Raw genomic sequence first — 17,026 nt, 5'->3', positions numbered from 1 at the left:
TTGCTATGCTCACACCACTTTTCTTGCATTTTTCTGAGTACAAATACCCTGCCTAGTGCACCTCTATTTGACCTAAAACTGCACTAGCTTTCTGGCAAGCTTTTTTCCTTCATGAGGATAGGTGCGAGCCTGTTCAGGGGTATTCCTGCCAGGATCTTCCCAACAACAGAAAAGAGACTGGTCCCATGACAGTTGGAGCTTTATGAATCTCCCTTTGATTTTGTAAAATGTGATGGAGTCAGCATCATGAAGGTCCTGTGGAATCCTGTTCTGTTCCTGAAAACTAATAAAAAAAAACTCAAACAGCTCAATAGATAGGGCAGGGCTAACATACTTCAAAACCAGGTGTGGAATTCCATCAAGTTTGGGGACTTTGTTGTTCTTTTCCTGGTCGCAGTTTCCTCCTGAGTTGAGCTCTCATCCAGTTCTCTCATGACTGGCTGTCATTTAATCTGTTTAATGGCATTATCATGCCCTGTATACTTGGCAGAAAAGATTGCTTTAAAGTTCTGATTATCAAACCAGGACTGACGTCATGGGATCTTGCCATCATTGGTCCTCGGAGGTTTCTAGTTTGATGTGTTGGTCCAAAGACAGATTTTACTACTGTATTGAAGCTTCTTAGGTTGCCATTATCAGTGTACAATTGGGTTTTTCTGCAAGTGCGATCCATTTGAAGCTTCCTATGTTTATGTTGAAGAGTACTGCAAGCTATCTCAGGAGAGACACATGAGCTAACATCATTATTGCCAGAGGATTTAAAATTTCCCTGTCATTTTCATTAAACCTATCCCTGTTCTCCTTGGTGCTGAAATTGATGACCTCGCTGGAATTTGTCCAGTACTGCAGCTTGGATGCGCTCCCAGTGTCCTTCTGACATTAATGCTCCTTCTTTACTTAATTATTATCCGTTATTTTGCTCTAATACCTGAGCACACTACAGGTATGGTGGGTAATCATTCAATCAAGAAAAGAGACGTCTGGAACCTATACTGCGCACGTGAGTAAGAGAAAAAAAAATTGAGCTGTAGTTAAGATTCAGCCTACAAGAAAATAAGTAGGGGAGCCAAAAACAAAATAAGTGATGTCCTCCTAGATCATCATGCAGGAATCAGTTGGTAGGTGTTGCCTGAATTGGAACAGGTATCTCTAGACCCTGAGATTACTCATAGTCTGAGGGACATGAAACTAAGATTTTTTAGAACTGGGTCCTGAGAACTTTTCAGGGGAAAAAGGTATATGGGACTGAGGCTAGTCAGAGTGGGGTTGTTGGGTGGAGAACGAGGCTGGGATCCAGATATTTGGCATTGAGCCTTAGAAGACTCACGACACAAGACACAGCAACCTAAGTTTTTAAAATTGCAAGGACGTTCTAAAAGCATTTGTGGTGCTAAGAGAATTTGAAGGAGATGAGGACCTAGAATACGTGGACTAGATGATGAGGCAAGAAAAGAACCATTACTTTTGGGAATCTAGGAATACTTTTGGAATGCAAACATACTGAACATTGTCACGTTCGCAAGTATGGACAAATACTGTCTACGTTGACTTGCCTGAATTGTTCTTACAGTAAAAATGTTAGACAAAAATCTGTTCATCTCCCTCCCTCTTTCACATATACAGATGAATGAAGAGCATTCATTGGGAGGCTATGGTTGTAGAGCAAAAAGAAGAATAAAAATGCTAAGGAGGCACAATATTCAATATTCCCATTGATACTGAAGTACCATTGTGCAACAGTCTAAAAACCAGCAGTTTACACCTAATGTCGAGACAAAGACCCTAAAACAGAAACAAAACTACTAAAATACACTGGAGTGTTTTTTTGCAAAAGGAGCAAAATAAAGTTCGTAAAATATGCTGAAGCAGATCAAAAAGAAGCAAATAAAAGGCTGGGATAAGCGTAGAACAAAAAAAAAGGAAAATACTTTACACATCAGTTAACCTCACAAAGTAATTAATGAGAGATACAGAAGTTGTGAACCACAGACAAATCGATTGGAGAAATCAAGGGCTTCCGAACAAAGAACGTCTTGAAACACTAGCTTAAAGCACTTGAACTCTAGAATCAAGGATTTCTGACTTTAAGATCCTCAAGCAAGAAGACAACTACTGATGGTACACAAAGAACCAGCATCAACCATCTGATAAGAAGGAGGGCAGGAGAAATTGTGATGACAAGGATTTTAGTTGGACATGACAGAACTACCTACAAGAATGCACAGAGGATAAGCCAAGGGAATGTGTCATGGCAGCTGACTGGAAGTTAGGAAATTATTTTGAGGGATTTGTTCAGTTTCTTTTGTAGCTGTTCACTGTTTCTTTTAAAGACCATAAAATTATTTTCAGAAATTGAGTCAATTTTGATCTTCACATGGATATAAACTGAACCTCTCATAAAGTTGCTGAGTGATGTATTCTGCCAGGTTACCTCCCAGTGGCGATGAAGAAAATTATCCTTACTGTGCTTTTCTTTCAGTGCACCTCGTATCCTTCAGATCCACGTCAGATGCAAAACTATTAACTGTGGAAGTTATGTCTGCATAATCTTTACATTTATTGATTGATAAAGCTTCCACTTGAACAAAACATGTTTTACAACCATGACGCTCCTTTCTTCTGGGATTAGTAATTACGATGCAGTTATCATTAAGTTCTAAAACCAGAGGGGCCATAAGGAGCAGTCATTGTGGTTTTGGAAGCAATATGTCATGCATCACAAATTCAGTGGAATTCTTTGGGGAGGTAACTAAATTAGTGGACAAGAGCTATTCCAAAGACATAATTACTTATATTTTCAAAAGATAAAGTTCTGTCTCTTAGATTTGAAAAGACAACAAAAAGTACATAGAATTAATGGGAAGTTAGTTAGCTGGTTTGAAAATTAGCTTAGCAATAGAAAGTAAAAAGGTAATGATAAATAAACCTGGGTCTATTTGGCATCCAGTAATAACTGGAGTTAAGAATTATCTTACAAGATTCAGAAAAGATTTGGATAAAATAAGCTAAATAAGCTAAGGAAGGACATAATTGGTGTTGACAAATAAACAGCAAAATTAGAAATATGACAACTTCATAAATAACCATTAACAAAAGCAGAAGAAAGAGAAATATCTGATTATTGATATCAACTAAAAGAAACCAAACAACTGAAAGCTGTTATGAGGGACCTGGATACACTTTGTTTAATGCAGCACACACGTGTTTGTTTAATCCCGTCTGATTTCTTGACAAAGTGGAATTTTGAATATTGTATGCAATCAGTGAAGACTGAATAATGCATGATTGCCTTTAGGGTCACACAGTTATTTCATTTCTCATCATCATGAAGGTTTCACCTGTAGTTGGTCTTTTGGCTCCTTCAGTCGATTAAGAAAATTAGGACGATCCCGTGAGAAGTCAAATTATTAATTGGGAAGGGACAGATTTCACTGGTCAAATGATATTTTCTTATTGCATTCCATTCTAGCAGATCACGCTTTAATGAAAACTTGTTAACAATGTAAGAAATGCTGAGCTATTTGGAAGTTGTGGAAACACAATGTAACAACAAAAAGTAAGTGTAGCAGAATTATGTATTAGCAACAAAAGAAAGTAAAGAACAGCAATGAGAAAGTAATGTACTTTTGATTTAAAATCGCAGTCTGTAGGTCAACAAAATAAGACACTGAAGCTTTTGTTGGTCCTCAAAGGTTTGCGTATATTCCAACTACTCCATGGATCATTTTGAACTACAGCCTAGATAGGCTCACAAAAAGGATACAGTGTCTTTAATGTGACAATGTAGCCTTCAAACTGTTTGCTTTGCATGTGGTTTCAGTAAAAAAAATCTTTAACTTATGTTCACTTTATGCTCCCATGTCAGTTGTTTGTAATTAAATACTTATTAATTTCTTTACAATGGACAAGTAACTAAAGTGAATAAACACAATTAAATAAAATTCACTACTGATTGGGCAAAGGTGCCCCACCTGTTGCCATAGAGAAATGCATTTAAAACGACCAAAAACACAAATTTGGACTTACCGAACCATACAGCTCTCCCTTCTCATTCATTCCGAGGTAGAGTCCACTGTCTACACCACGAATGCTGACCAGGCCAACTGCTATACTAATGAATTCCAGTATACCTAGTGATGATGACAGCAATAATCATAAACAAGCTTTTACATTGTGACTTATAGCACAGTATGCATGTGTGAAAGTTAAACTTATTGTAAAAAGTGTAGAATGCAAGAACTCCTCAGATTAAATCAGTATCGTTCCTTTGTTTAAAATGCTTAATAGTCTTCCAGTAATCAACTGGGATAAACATAGGGCAAAAATAATTAGAGAATCAATAATATGTTGTTTGCAAGCCTTAGATGGTCATCAGCTCTTTAATAGTTTATGCAGAGAATATTCTGGCATAATATGCAAAGAAACAGATGCTTCAAAATATTTTAAGGACAGGTATCTAGAGGAAAGCAAGCAAGACAGGAGGCAATGGCCTATGGGTACTATTGCTACTTCACAATTCTAGAAACTTAGCTAATTTCCTGGAGGGACCAGTTCAAATTCCACCAAGGCAGATGCAGAATTTGCACTCAATAAATCATCTGGAATTAAGATGCTAATGATTGAAACCATTACCAATTGTCAGGGGAGAAAAAACACATCTAGAAGAAGGCTCTCTGATGAAGGGTCTGGAACTGAAACGTCAGCTTTTGTGCTCCTGAGATGCTGCTTGGCCTGCTGTGTTCATTCAGCTTCACACTTTGTTATCTAAAATACAGAGTCCTGAATTAGAGTGGACATGGAGATGTTTCCACTAGTAGGAGCGAAGGACTACCCTTTAGGACTGAGATGAACAGGAATTTCGTCAGCCAGAGAGTGGTGAATCTGTGGAACTCATTGTCACTGAAGGCAATGGGGGCCAAGCATTTGAGTGTATTTAAAACAGAGAAACAAAAGCTCCCAATTAGTAGGGGGAAATTACAGGTTACAGGGAGAAGGCAGGAGAATGGGGTTGAGAAATATATCAGCCATGATCACATGGACAAGCAAAATTGATGGGCCAAATAGCCTAATTCTGCTGCTACATCTTATGATCTCAGAACATAGGCTGAAACATGTTTCATCACTGAAACATGCACATCCTAAGAACTGAAGATTCAGTTACTTTATTTCACTACACTTAGTAGGGACAATGATCTGACAGGGGAAGTACTCTAAAATTAAAACAGGGGAGGAAAAGCTTCCCTGAAACCTCCCAAAATTGATCATTAATGGGAGATTTGCTAATAGCTTCATAATTAAGAAAAAGCTTGGTGCAAGTGCATGCCATATAAAAGGGCTAGGATGAATTCTTCATCTTTGAACTTTCAGAAGTCATTTAATATGGTGTCTTGCAAGAGGGCTTTTACAAGGACTGAAGAACATCATATGCTTCAAAAGGAAACAGAGATTTAAAATTATGTCGGTTGGTAAGAAAGTAGGGATAAATAGACGGTCTTCAGCTTAGCGATGATGTGCTCTAGAAATCTAAACCAGAAATTCTTCATGATTTCAATTTATGCATATTACATGGAGTTTATGGGCACGAAGGTATCAACTAAAATATAATGGGGTGAATGGTGGAAATGAATTACAATGAACAAATATAAAGGACCAAGTCGTCAAAGACAGAGGTAAATGAATTATTGTGCAGGACTGGATCAACAGGAGTGCTGAGGTGGGAGAATGATCAAAGGAAATCAAATTTGATCATTGATTCAATGCAGGAGAAAGAGGTTTGTGTAGTGGTAATTTTCTCTAGGGCAACAGTGATTGTGGAGGATTTGGACACAGTCAAGATTATTTTGTTTGAGAGAACCATACAACTGATTAGACATAAGTGATCTCGTCATTCAAGGATGCACCTGGAATTTGTAAATGGTAAATGTGGGGAAGGGTATCAAAAATTAGAAGGTAGGACGTTGCCTAATCATTTTGAAATCTTTCACTATATTTAAGGTTCCAAGCTAAGCTGGGACACATTGGAGATAAAGAAGCATTCAGTGTAACGGCTAAGTCAAAGGAAGACTTTTTGGATGTTTGGACAGGCAATGCTTTCGGACAATTTATGTGCAGCATCTGTTCAATTATCAAATTTTCCTTTCATTGTGCCATTCATCCACCTCAACACTGCTGCTGACGTTATACCAAACATAAGTCAGTTGATCATCTTGCAAAAAATCTCACTTAAGCTCATGAACGTGAGCCCAAGCTTCTGGTCACCTGTTATTTTAATATTTACTACATTCCCAAACTGAACTTTCTGTTCTCCTCCTCAGACACTGTGCCAATGATGCTCAAGGCACCACATACTTCAGTTAGACATCTCACAGCATTCCAGACTCAATATTATGTTCAACAATTTCAGATCATAGCCTCTGTCCTTTTCCTTGGACATCAGTGTTTAGGGGATCATTCTGCCTTTCCCGTTACGTCTTCTCCAGACACATCTTATGTTCTTTTTCATAGAATCCCTACAGGTGGAAAGAGGCCATCTGACCCACCGAGTCACCAAAAATCCTCCGAAGAACAGCCCACCCAGATCCACTTCCTCTCTTCTCCCCCCATCCCATCCCCAGTCCACTGTGTTTATCATGGCCTGCAAACTGGAGCACCAGCAGAAACCCATGCAGTGGGAAGAATGTGCCAACTCCACATACACAGTCAGTCATCCAAGGCTGAAATCAAACCCAGGCCCCTGGCACTATGAGGGAATTCATTAATCTCTCATGCCTTCTACCCAATCACAGATTTACCATTTAGTCTTTTCTCCAGGCCCCGTTTACCTGCTTTGATTAAAAGCTCTCTCATCACTCAGTGATTAAGGCATCGATTCTATCTCCCTTTCCACTGATGCTTGTAGATCTGCTAATAATCCAATGCAGCATCTTCTGCTTTTTCACATTGAAAATATGCTACATTGAATTATATCTCTCACACATAATCTCCAGGGTCAGGAATGGATGTTGCAGGTTCCAGGGTTTAGATCTTTCATTAAGGTCAGGGAAGGTGGTAAAAGAGGGGGACGTGTGGCTTTCTTGGTCAAGAACAGTATAATAGCGGCTGAAAGAACCTTTGATGAGGACTCGTCTACTGAGGTGGTATGGGCTGAGGTTGCCGAGGAAGGTTTGTCGACTGAGTTAGTATGGGTGGAAGTTAGGAACAGCAAGGGTGCAGTCAGCTCACTGGGGGTTTTCTACAGACCCCCAAATAGCAGTAGGGAGATCGAAGAACTCATTGGCCGGCAGATTGTGGAAAAGTGCAAACGTAGCAGGGTTGTTGTTATGGGTGACTTCAACTTTCCCAAAATAGATTGGAACCTCCTTACTGCAGATGGTTTGGATGGAGCCGTTTTTGTCAGGTGTGTTCAGGAGGGTTTCCTTACTCAGTATGTGGACAGGCCGACGAGGGGGGAGGCCATTTTGGATTTGGTGCTCGGCAATGAGCCAGGACAGGTGTCAGATCTCGTGGTGGGAGAACACTTTGGTGACAGTGACCACAACAGCCTCACATTTACCATAGCCATGGAAAGGGAAAGGAGCAGTTACCAGGGGAAGATATTTAACTGGGGAAAAGGAAACTATGACGCTATCAGACAGGAGTTGGGAAGTACAGATTGGGAGCAACTGTTCCACAGAAAGGGCACAGCAGACATGTGGAGGCTGTTTAAGAAGCAGTTGTTGCGAGTGATGTATAAATTTGTTCCTCTGAGACAGGTAAGAAGGGGTAAGATTAAGGAGCCTTGGATGACGGGCACAGAGGTGCTTCTTCTCAAAAAGAAAAAGGCAGCGTACGTAAGGTGGAGGAAGCAAGGGTCTAGCACAGCTTTAGAGGATTACAGGCTTGCTTGGAAGCTCAAAAGTGGACTAAGGAGGTCCAGGAGGGAGCACGATAAAGGCTTGGCAGGAAGGATTAGGGAGAATCCGAAGGCATTTTACTCATACGTGAAGAATAAGAGAATGATCAGGGAGAAGGTAGGGCCGATCAGGGATAGCATAGGGAACTTGTGCGTGGAGTCTGAGCTGACAGGGGAAGCCCTAAATGGGTTTTTTGCTTCGGTTTTCACCAAGGAAGAGGACCTTGTTGTGAATGAGAACTTTGAGGAGCAGGAAAACAGACTTGAACAGATCAAGATTGAGGAAGTTGATGTGCTGGAAATTTTGGCAAACATTAAGATTGATAAGTCCCCAGGGCCAGACCAGATTTATCCTAGGTTGCTCCGGGAAGCGAGAAAGGAGGTTGCTAAGCCGCCGGCGAAGATCTTTGCTTCCTCACTCTCCACGAGAGTCGTACCGGAAGATTAGAGGGAGGCAAATGTTGTTCCTCTTTTCAAGAAAGGGAATAGGGAAATCCCTGGAAATTACAGACCAGTCAGTCTTATGTCTGTAGTCAGCAAAGTTTTGGAAAGAATTCTGAGGGATAGGACTTATGATATTTGGAAAAGCATAGCGTGATTAAAGGGAGTCAGCATGGCTTTGTGAGGGGCAGGTCATGCCTTACAAATCTTATTGAGTTCTTTGAGGAAGTCACGTGACAGGTTGACGAGGGTCGAGCAGTGGATGTGGTGTACATGGATTTCAGCAAGGCATTTGATAAGGTTCCCCACGGCAGGCTCATTCATAAAGTCAGGAGGTATGGGATACAGGGTGATTTGGCTGTCTGGATTCAGAATTGATTGCCTGACAGGAGGCAGAGAGTGGTTGTAGATGATAAGTATGCTGCCTGGAAGTCAGTGCTGAGTGGTGTTCCGCAGGGCCCTGTTCTTGGGCCTCTTCTCTTTGTAGTTTTTATAAATGACTTGGATGAGGAGGTTGAGGGGTGGGTTAGTATGTTTGCTGATGACACAAAGGTTGGAGATGCCGTTGATAGTATCGAGGGCTATTGCAGGCTTCAGGGAGACATTGACAGAATGCAGAGCTGGGCTGAGAAATGGCAGATGGAGTTCAACCTGGATAAATGCGAAGTGATGCATTTTGGAAGGTCGAACTTAAATACTGAATATAGGATTAAAGGCAGGATTCTCGGCAGTGTGGAGGAACAGCGGGATCTTGGTGTTCAAGTGCATAGCTCCCTCAAAGTTGCCACCCAAGTGGATAAGGTTGTTAAGAAAGCATATGGTGTTTTGGCTTTCATTAACAGGGGGATCGAGTTTAAGAGCCACGAGGTTATGCTGCAGCTCTACAAAACCCTGGAGAGACCACACTTGGAATATTGTGTCCAGTTCTGGTCGCCCTATTATAGAAAAGATGTGGAGGATTTGGAGAGGGTGCAAAGGAGGTTTACCAGGAAGCTGCCTGGACTGGGGGCTTGTCTTACAAGGAGAGGTTGACTGAGCTCGGACTTTTCTCTCTGGAGAGAAGGAGGAAGAGAGGTGACCTGATCGAGGTGTACAAGGTAATGAGAGGCATGGATAGAGTCGATAGCCAGAGACTTTTCCCAGGGCAGGGTTGACTGCCACAAGGGGTCATAGTTTTACGGTGTTAGGAGGAAGGTATAGAGGAGACGTCAGAGGGAGGTTCTTCACCCAGAGAGTTGTGAGCGCATGGAATACTTTGCCAGTGGTAGTCGTGGAAGCGGAGTCATTAGTGACGTTTAAGCGACTGCTGGACATGCACATGGACAGCAGTGAATTGAGGGGAATGTAGGTTAGGTTATTTTATTTTTGGATTAGGATTATTCCACGGCACAACATCATGGGCTGAAGGGCCTGTACTGTGCTGTACTTTTCTATGTTCTATGTCCATTCGAGATCTGGCTAACATTAAACACCTGATCCCTGTACAGGTACTATGCAGCAAGGAGGAAGAACATTTTTCAGTATTAAAGGCATTATATTAATAGAAGTTGTTATTGAAATATAGATGTTGTTAAATTATGCAGTGTATTTACAATAATGAAGCATCCCAAGACACTTGGCTGCAGTATTATTAAATAAAATTTGACACTGACCCACATAAGGCAATGTTAGAGCAAACAGCAAAAGGCTTGGTCAAAAAGGTAAGTTTTAAAGAGAGCTTTAAAGGAGGAAATAGAGAGAAGAAGAAATGCTTAACAAGGGAATTACAGAGCACAGAGCATAGCCAACTGAAGATATGTAAACATTGATGAATAAGTAAGTTCAGCGATGTTCAAGGGGCCGGATGAGTATAAATATCTTTAGGAATTGTGCAGCTTTGGAGAAGATTACAAAAATAGAGAAGAGTGAAGCAATGAAGTAATATGAAAATGAGGTTGAGAATGTTAAAATCAAGACTTTGCCTAATGAAGGCATGTAGATTGCTGAGCAAAGATTCAGTGAATGAATGAGACTTGGCATTTGAAGGATATGAATGGAACAGTTTTGGATAACCTCGACTTTACAGAGGGTAAAAGGTGGGAGATTGGAGAGGAGAGCATTGGAGTAGTCAAGCATAGAAGTAAAGGTATGGGTGAAAGTTTCAGCAGCAGATTAATTACGGCGGCAGGAGAGTAAGATGATGTCATGCAACTGGAAATAGGTGGTCTTAGTGATGACATGGATGTGTTGTCTGAAGCTCCTCTTGCTTTAAATATGACATACAGCTTGCAAACATCTGGCCAAATCTCTGACAGTTGCCAGGAAGAGGAATGGAGTTGCAAGGAAAGGAATAGATTTGATAATAAAGACGAAAGGCAACACTTAATATTTTATTAAGATTTCTGCACATCAAGGTCTGGATGTTAATCAAGATTCTGATACTTTAACAATGCTGGAAGCGTCTGGAGGGGTGACAGTGAAGTAAAGTTGGATGTCATTAGTGTCTATATGAAAACTAGTACTTTGCCTCAAATGATGCTGTCAAGGGGCAGTATGTGGATGCGAGTGAGGAGGGTACTGAAGCTAAGTATTTGGGATTCACCTGAGGTACCACGTTGAAACAAGAAGACAAGTCATTCCAAATGATTCCCTGGGCACAATAAAACAGTAAAGAGTGAAACTAGGTAAGTGTACTCCTATGCAGCTGGACAATGCTGGAAATGTGTTGGACATGAATGAATTAATACCAGCTGTGCCTATAAAGGAACAAGTAAAATGTAAGCCCCCCAGGAGATTCAGAAGAATTTTATAGGCAAGACAAGCAGAGATTTTATCTTAACAACTTTCAATAAAGTGTTTGAAATTCATTCATACTTTTATTAAGCAACAACTTGCACGTCAAAGACTGAAATAACATATAGACCTCAAAGTGAGAGACAGTGTGGGTAATCACGAGTCTGCATAAAGGGCAAACCTCTCGTGCCTGGGCTGCTCCTGACACACTAACAAATGTTTCCCCAGTACACAGCAGAAGGTAGATGAACAGAGAAGGCAAGGGTGCATACGAAGGAGTGGGGAATGGGACAATGGAGCTTATTTCACTACAAGGTTCTCTTTCACTTTTTGAAAAGGTTGAATCATTATGTGGTCAGAGAGAGGTGCCACTTCTACTGTGCTATAGGAAAACAGATGTTGATCTGTCAGGAGAGAGCTAGGCAAATGACTTCAGCAGCTGTAGGGGAGGACAGTGGGACAGTCGGACAGTGGTATTAGTTTCTTTCTTTTTATCTGTGTATAAGTAAGCCTTATTGGATAAAATGCCAGACTATTGAAACACAATTGTCATCACGAAGGATAAAATGGAACAAGATTGTGTACAAAATTACTTTTTACATTCAAAAATACCAAAATCAGAACTTTTTAAGACAATATAGCAACTTGTTTCTTAAGACAGACAACCATGGAACTGCGGCTCTGGAAATAATCAGCGCTACTGCAGCAAACATGTACATAAAGTAATCTAATGTTCATTTGTTCTTTTCCCTCTGCAACTGCAGTCTAGTGCTTGTAACAGTGAAGCCAGGAAAAGAATTCAGACATGATGCTAAACAAAGGCAAAGAGTTGGCCACCAATTAACTTGAAATATTAACTCTGTTTTTCTCTCCCTTCAAATGCTGCCTGACCTGCTGAGTTTCATCAGAAATTTCTGTTTTGATTTTAGAATTCTAGCACTCTGCATTTGAGTCTTTAACTTTCTCTGTGTGGCATCTATTTTCTCAGGTGCTATCTGGTCAGGAAATGTAAGTAAATTTATTCTTATTAACCATGGAAGTAAAACTTGAGGCCAAAATGAAACTATTTTCTTTAAAACATAATATTTTGCATTTATACATGTTGATCTCTGGTGTGGTGGCAATGCTCACAGGCAAGCCAAGATCTGCTCAATAGAGTGAAAATACAGTGTGACAGCAGTAGACAGGAAGGGATAGTTGAATGTAGAATGAAATGGGATAAAGTTATGATTTTTCACAACAAAACTACTGTACCTTCAGAATAATAGGAAAACTGTCAATAATAAAATATTCCAATGCTGTTTCTGGCATTACCATCAGCAACATCTCACGCACACAATAGCCAAAGTCTCTAGATATTGTACAATAAACAGCAATTGCTCCTTGAATACAAATGATTACATCTCCAGATTTTAGAATAAGTTCAGAGATGGAAGGAATTGATGGTTGAAGTCCTGCATGCTGGCCGTAGAGTGGGATTCTGGGAATTTTGAGCCATTTATTTCAGTTCTCCAGCAAGTGATAGCCAACAGAATTTTCAACATACATTTTGAGTAATTCATTGGTTTTCCTTCTTCCTGTTGCCATCAGTTAATTTTAAATGGTAGTCAAGCAGATTAATGACCAAATTTGATCATTTGCTTTGTGATAGTGATTGAGGAATAAATTTTGACCAGGATACCAAATAAAATTGCCATGCCTTTAAGTTAGCGCAATGGGATCTCTTATGTCCACCTGAGAGAGCTGAAGGGCCCCCAGTGTGACATTTCATGTATTTAAATTAATACAGGATGAAACTCCTCTAACAGTGTAGCACTCCCAGAATATAAGGTGGTATGGATCCACAGCCATCTGACTCACAGGTATATGTGCTACAGTTGTTCTATTTCGATAGTTTGCAAGTAAACAGAAAAGTTTCTAAAACCCTATGAAAAGTGTTGCAAGTATTTAAAAGTTTATAGCAAATTTTAAAAGTGGCATAGATTACAAGGGGTACGGTAGCATTGTGATTATTTTGTTGAATTAGTAAGCTAAAGGCCTCAGTCTGGACTTCAATACCAAGGCACATATCTCATGTCAGAAAATCACCAGGTCATGCACATTTTTAAACCCAGAGAAGCAGCACGAGATGGAATTGTTCCCATCAATTCGAGAAGCAGATCTTAGGTGGCAGCGAGACAGGCAGATGCCAAGGTTAAAAGTGAACAACGATAATAAAATGTGAGGCTGGATGAACACAGCAGGCCAAGCAGGGTCTAGGCAGGCCCGAAATGTCAGCTTTTGTGCTCCTGAGATGCTGCTTGGCCTGCTGTGTTCATCCAGCCTCACATTTTATTATCTTAAAAGTGAACGACATTTGTTGAGTGTTAGAATTTAAATAAGCTTGTCGAATCATGTTAATTTTGTCTGATCTTACTATAATGTTGTAACGGCACTGTCAAGTCATGCTGAATTGTATATTTTAGTATAGTCCCAATGACTGGTGTAAGGCTGACTGCCCCGTGGCAACTGCTTTGCCCCCGACCACTTTTCTTGATTAGTAGCATTATATTTATTAACATAGAATTTGCCGGAAACATGCCAGGATGTAGGAAATTTTAGAAAATTGTAGACAGCGGATCTATTTTCTCCACAACTAACCTTACTGGAACCTAGAATGTAGGCCATCAGGTGCTGGGGGTTTGTGAGAATTTTTCCCTTAAGTTTCTCCAGTTCATTTTCTCTGCTCATATTCATTACCTTAATTTCCTTTCTTTTGTTAGCTGTAAGTTATTTGCTATTTCTGGAGGCAATTTATGTCTTTTACTATGAATATGGACACAAAGTATCATTCAATGTCTCTGCCATTTGTTCACTCCCCTCTCCCTCTTTCTCATTGACCTTACTTTTTAAGTACATTTACTTTAATCTTGTTCTTTCTATATTCTAATAAAAGCTCCTGCAATCTGTATTTTTGTAGCCCTGACTAATTTCTTTCTTTCATTTCCTTTTTATTACACATGTGGTGGCTTTTTGCTAGCTCCTAAAACATTCCCAAAAGTCAGGATTACTCTTATTCCTTCCAACATTGGAAACCTCTTCTTTTAAGCCAATACTATCTTTAACTTCAGTGATAATGGGAACTGCAGATGCTGGAGAATCCAAGACAGTAAAATGTGAGGCTGGATGAACACAGCAGGCCCAGCAGCATCTCAGGAGCACAAGAGCTGACGTTTCGGGCCTAGACCCTTCATCAGAGAGGGGGATGGGGTGAGGGTTCTGGAATAAATAGGGAGAGAGGGGGAGGCGGACCGAAGATGGAGAGAAAAGAAGATAGGTGGAGAGGAGAGTATAGGTGGGGAGGTGGAATAAGTCAGTCCAGGCAAGACGGACAGGTCAAGGAGGTGGGATGAGGTTAGTAGGTAGGAGATGGAGGTGCGGCTTGGAGTGGGAGGAAGGGATGGGTGAGAGGAAGAACAGGTTAGGGAGGCAGAGACAGGTTAGGTTGGTTTTGGGATGCAGTGGGTGGAGGGAAAGAGCTGGGCTGGTTTTTTGATGCAGTGGGGGGAGGGGACGAACTGAGCTGGTTTAGGGATGCGGTTGGGGAAGGGGAGATTTTGAAGCTGGTGAAGTCCACATTGATGCCATTGGGCTGCAGAGTTCCCAAGCGTCAGCTCTTGTGCTCCTGAGATGCTGCTGAGCCTGCTGTGTTCATCCAGCCTCACATTTTACTATCTTTAACCTACTTCGTAAGCCATGGGTGAAGCTTTCTTGTTCTTTTTAAATGGAATGAAGACCATAAGACCATAAGACATAGGAGTGGAAGTAAGGCCATTCAGCCCATCAAGTCCACTCCGCCATTTAAATCATGGCTGATGGGCATTTCAACTCCACTTGCCTGCACTCTCCTTAATTCTTTGTGAGATCAAGAATTTATCAATCTCCACCTTGAAGACATTTAACGTCCCGGCCTCCGCTGCGCCACGTGGCAATGAATTTGACAGGCACACCACTCTCTGGATGAAGAAATGTCTCTTCATTTCTGTTTTAAATTTACTGCCTCTAATTCTAAGGCTAATGCATTTTTGTTTCCCACTGTTTATATACCACTATACCCGTTAGCCTATTTACCAAATCAACTTTAGTTAATTCTCCCCTCATACCTATTAAAATCTGCTTTGTTTCCTTAAAAATTTTGCATGTGACTATAAAATGTCAGTTTAAAACTTAGCGTGGAATTTGACTATATTATGATCACTATTAACCCGTGGACATTTTAATATTAACCCAGGCTCATGGCACAATGGATATGAGATAGCTTTATCCCTAATTGATTCCACAACATATCGCTGCAAGCAACTGTCATAAAGGTATTCTTCAAATTTATCTTTCAGACCACTTTTGCCAATTTTTTTGGTCCACTCTATATAAATATGAAATAAACCACAATTATTACTTTGCTTTTGTTACAAGTTGCAATAATGTTTTGAGAAATGTTCTGTCCAATGGTATTGCTTCTATTAGGGGTCTATTAACTACTTCCAACAGCTTAGCTGACATTTCCTATTCCTAACCTCCACCCATGCCAACTTTACTTCTTAAAATTTTCAGCCAAAGATCCTTTCTTACTAGTGTTCTTATATCAATGTTCTCTGTTAGTGCTATCCCTCCTGCTTTTCCTTTCTGCCTGACTTGTTGAAATATTGCATATGCTGGAACATTTATTTCCAAAACCTGTTCACTTTGTATTGTACCTCTGTAATAGTGGTTAGATTTAAACCATTCCCTTGTGCCACTGGTTCCTCTATCTTATTGTGGATGCAATTCAAATTTAATTCAGACTTTAATTTCATTTTGGTACTACTACTCCCTGCAAAGACGTCACAAATTAATGCAGTTTACCTTTAAACTCTTTGTCCTTTCATATCCCACTGTTTCGCTTTACCCACATTGCTACAATGCGTTACTGTCTTGACTTTTATGTTTGAATTTCTAATTCTCACTTCCCCTAAACTCATCTCAGTTAGTTTAAAAACCTATCTGCACCCTTGGTTATATTGTCTGACAGGACATTTGCCCCAGTCCCATTTAAATGGAAAGCATTCCATCAGAACATCAAGTTAAGTGGAGTCAATCCATCCCTGAGAACAGATGCTAGTACCCCATGAAACAAAACCCCTTCTTCTCACACCATTCTTTTAACCATTTAATGATCATTTAATTTGATAATCCATCAGAATCTTACTCTTCTAATCTCCAGCAGTTACAACCTTAACCTGTCCAACAGTGCCTTGCATTACTGAAGCATAACCTCCCTACTTGAGCATTCAATTCCTTTGCAAAAAAAATTATAATATTTTATTAGCTTTCCTAATTACTTGCTGTATCTGCATGCTAGCACTCGTGATTCTCACACCAGGACACTCAGATCCCTCTGGATCTCAGATCTGCAATCTCTCAGCATTTTGATAATATGTTTCCTTTCCATTCTTCTGGTCAAAATGGCCAATTTCATATTTACCATATTATATTCCATTTGTCAGATCTTTGCCCAGAGAGGTGTAGATTAGGTGGGTTATAGGGGAATGGGTCTGGGTGGGATGCTCTGAGGGTCAGTGTGTACCTGTTAGGCTGAAGGGCCTGTTTCCACACTGTCGGGATTCTATGCCCACTTACTTAACATATGAACACTTCGCAAAACAGATCTACTTTCAACTATGCTGTTGATTTCTACATGGGCCATGTTAACTAGATCCTCTTCCTCTAGAACAAACAGTCCATTTCTAGCCACAGAGACATGAACCTATCTCTGGCACTGGGCAGCGATACAACCTTCAGTATCCACAAGGGGGTTTACAGAGAACAGTATCTATTTCTCTGAATATATTGTCCCTTATTGGTACCGCATTCATTTTTGCTCCCCCCCACCCCCCCACTTGAATG

General features: G+C 40.4%; 1 protein-coding gene across 3 annotated transcripts in view; it reads right to left on the bottom strand.

Moving 5' to 3' along the window:
* The window catches only part of LOC125453038 (fibroblast growth factor 9), a 69,035-nt gene that overhangs the window by 18,197 nt on the left and 33,812 nt on the right, over positions 1–17,026 (bottom strand). For all 3 annotated transcript variants that reach the window (XM_048532083.2, XM_048532084.2, XM_048532086.2), the window contains exon 3: positions 4,027–4,130. In XM_048532083.2, the coding sequence (XP_048388040.1) occupies positions 4,027–4,130 (104 nt within the window). The remainder of the gene's footprint in view (positions 1–4,026; positions 4,131–17,026) is intronic.

Source organism: Stegostoma tigrinum, chromosome 6 (assembly GCF_030684315.1).
Source record: "Stegostoma tigrinum isolate sSteTig4 chromosome 6, sSteTig4.hap1, whole genome shotgun sequence".
NCBI lineage: Eukaryota > Metazoa > Chordata > Chondrichthyes > Orectolobiformes > Stegostomatidae > Stegostoma > Stegostoma tigrinum.
Note: the sequence above shows the minus strand (reverse complement) of the source record. Positions and strands in the feature narration are given on the sequence as shown.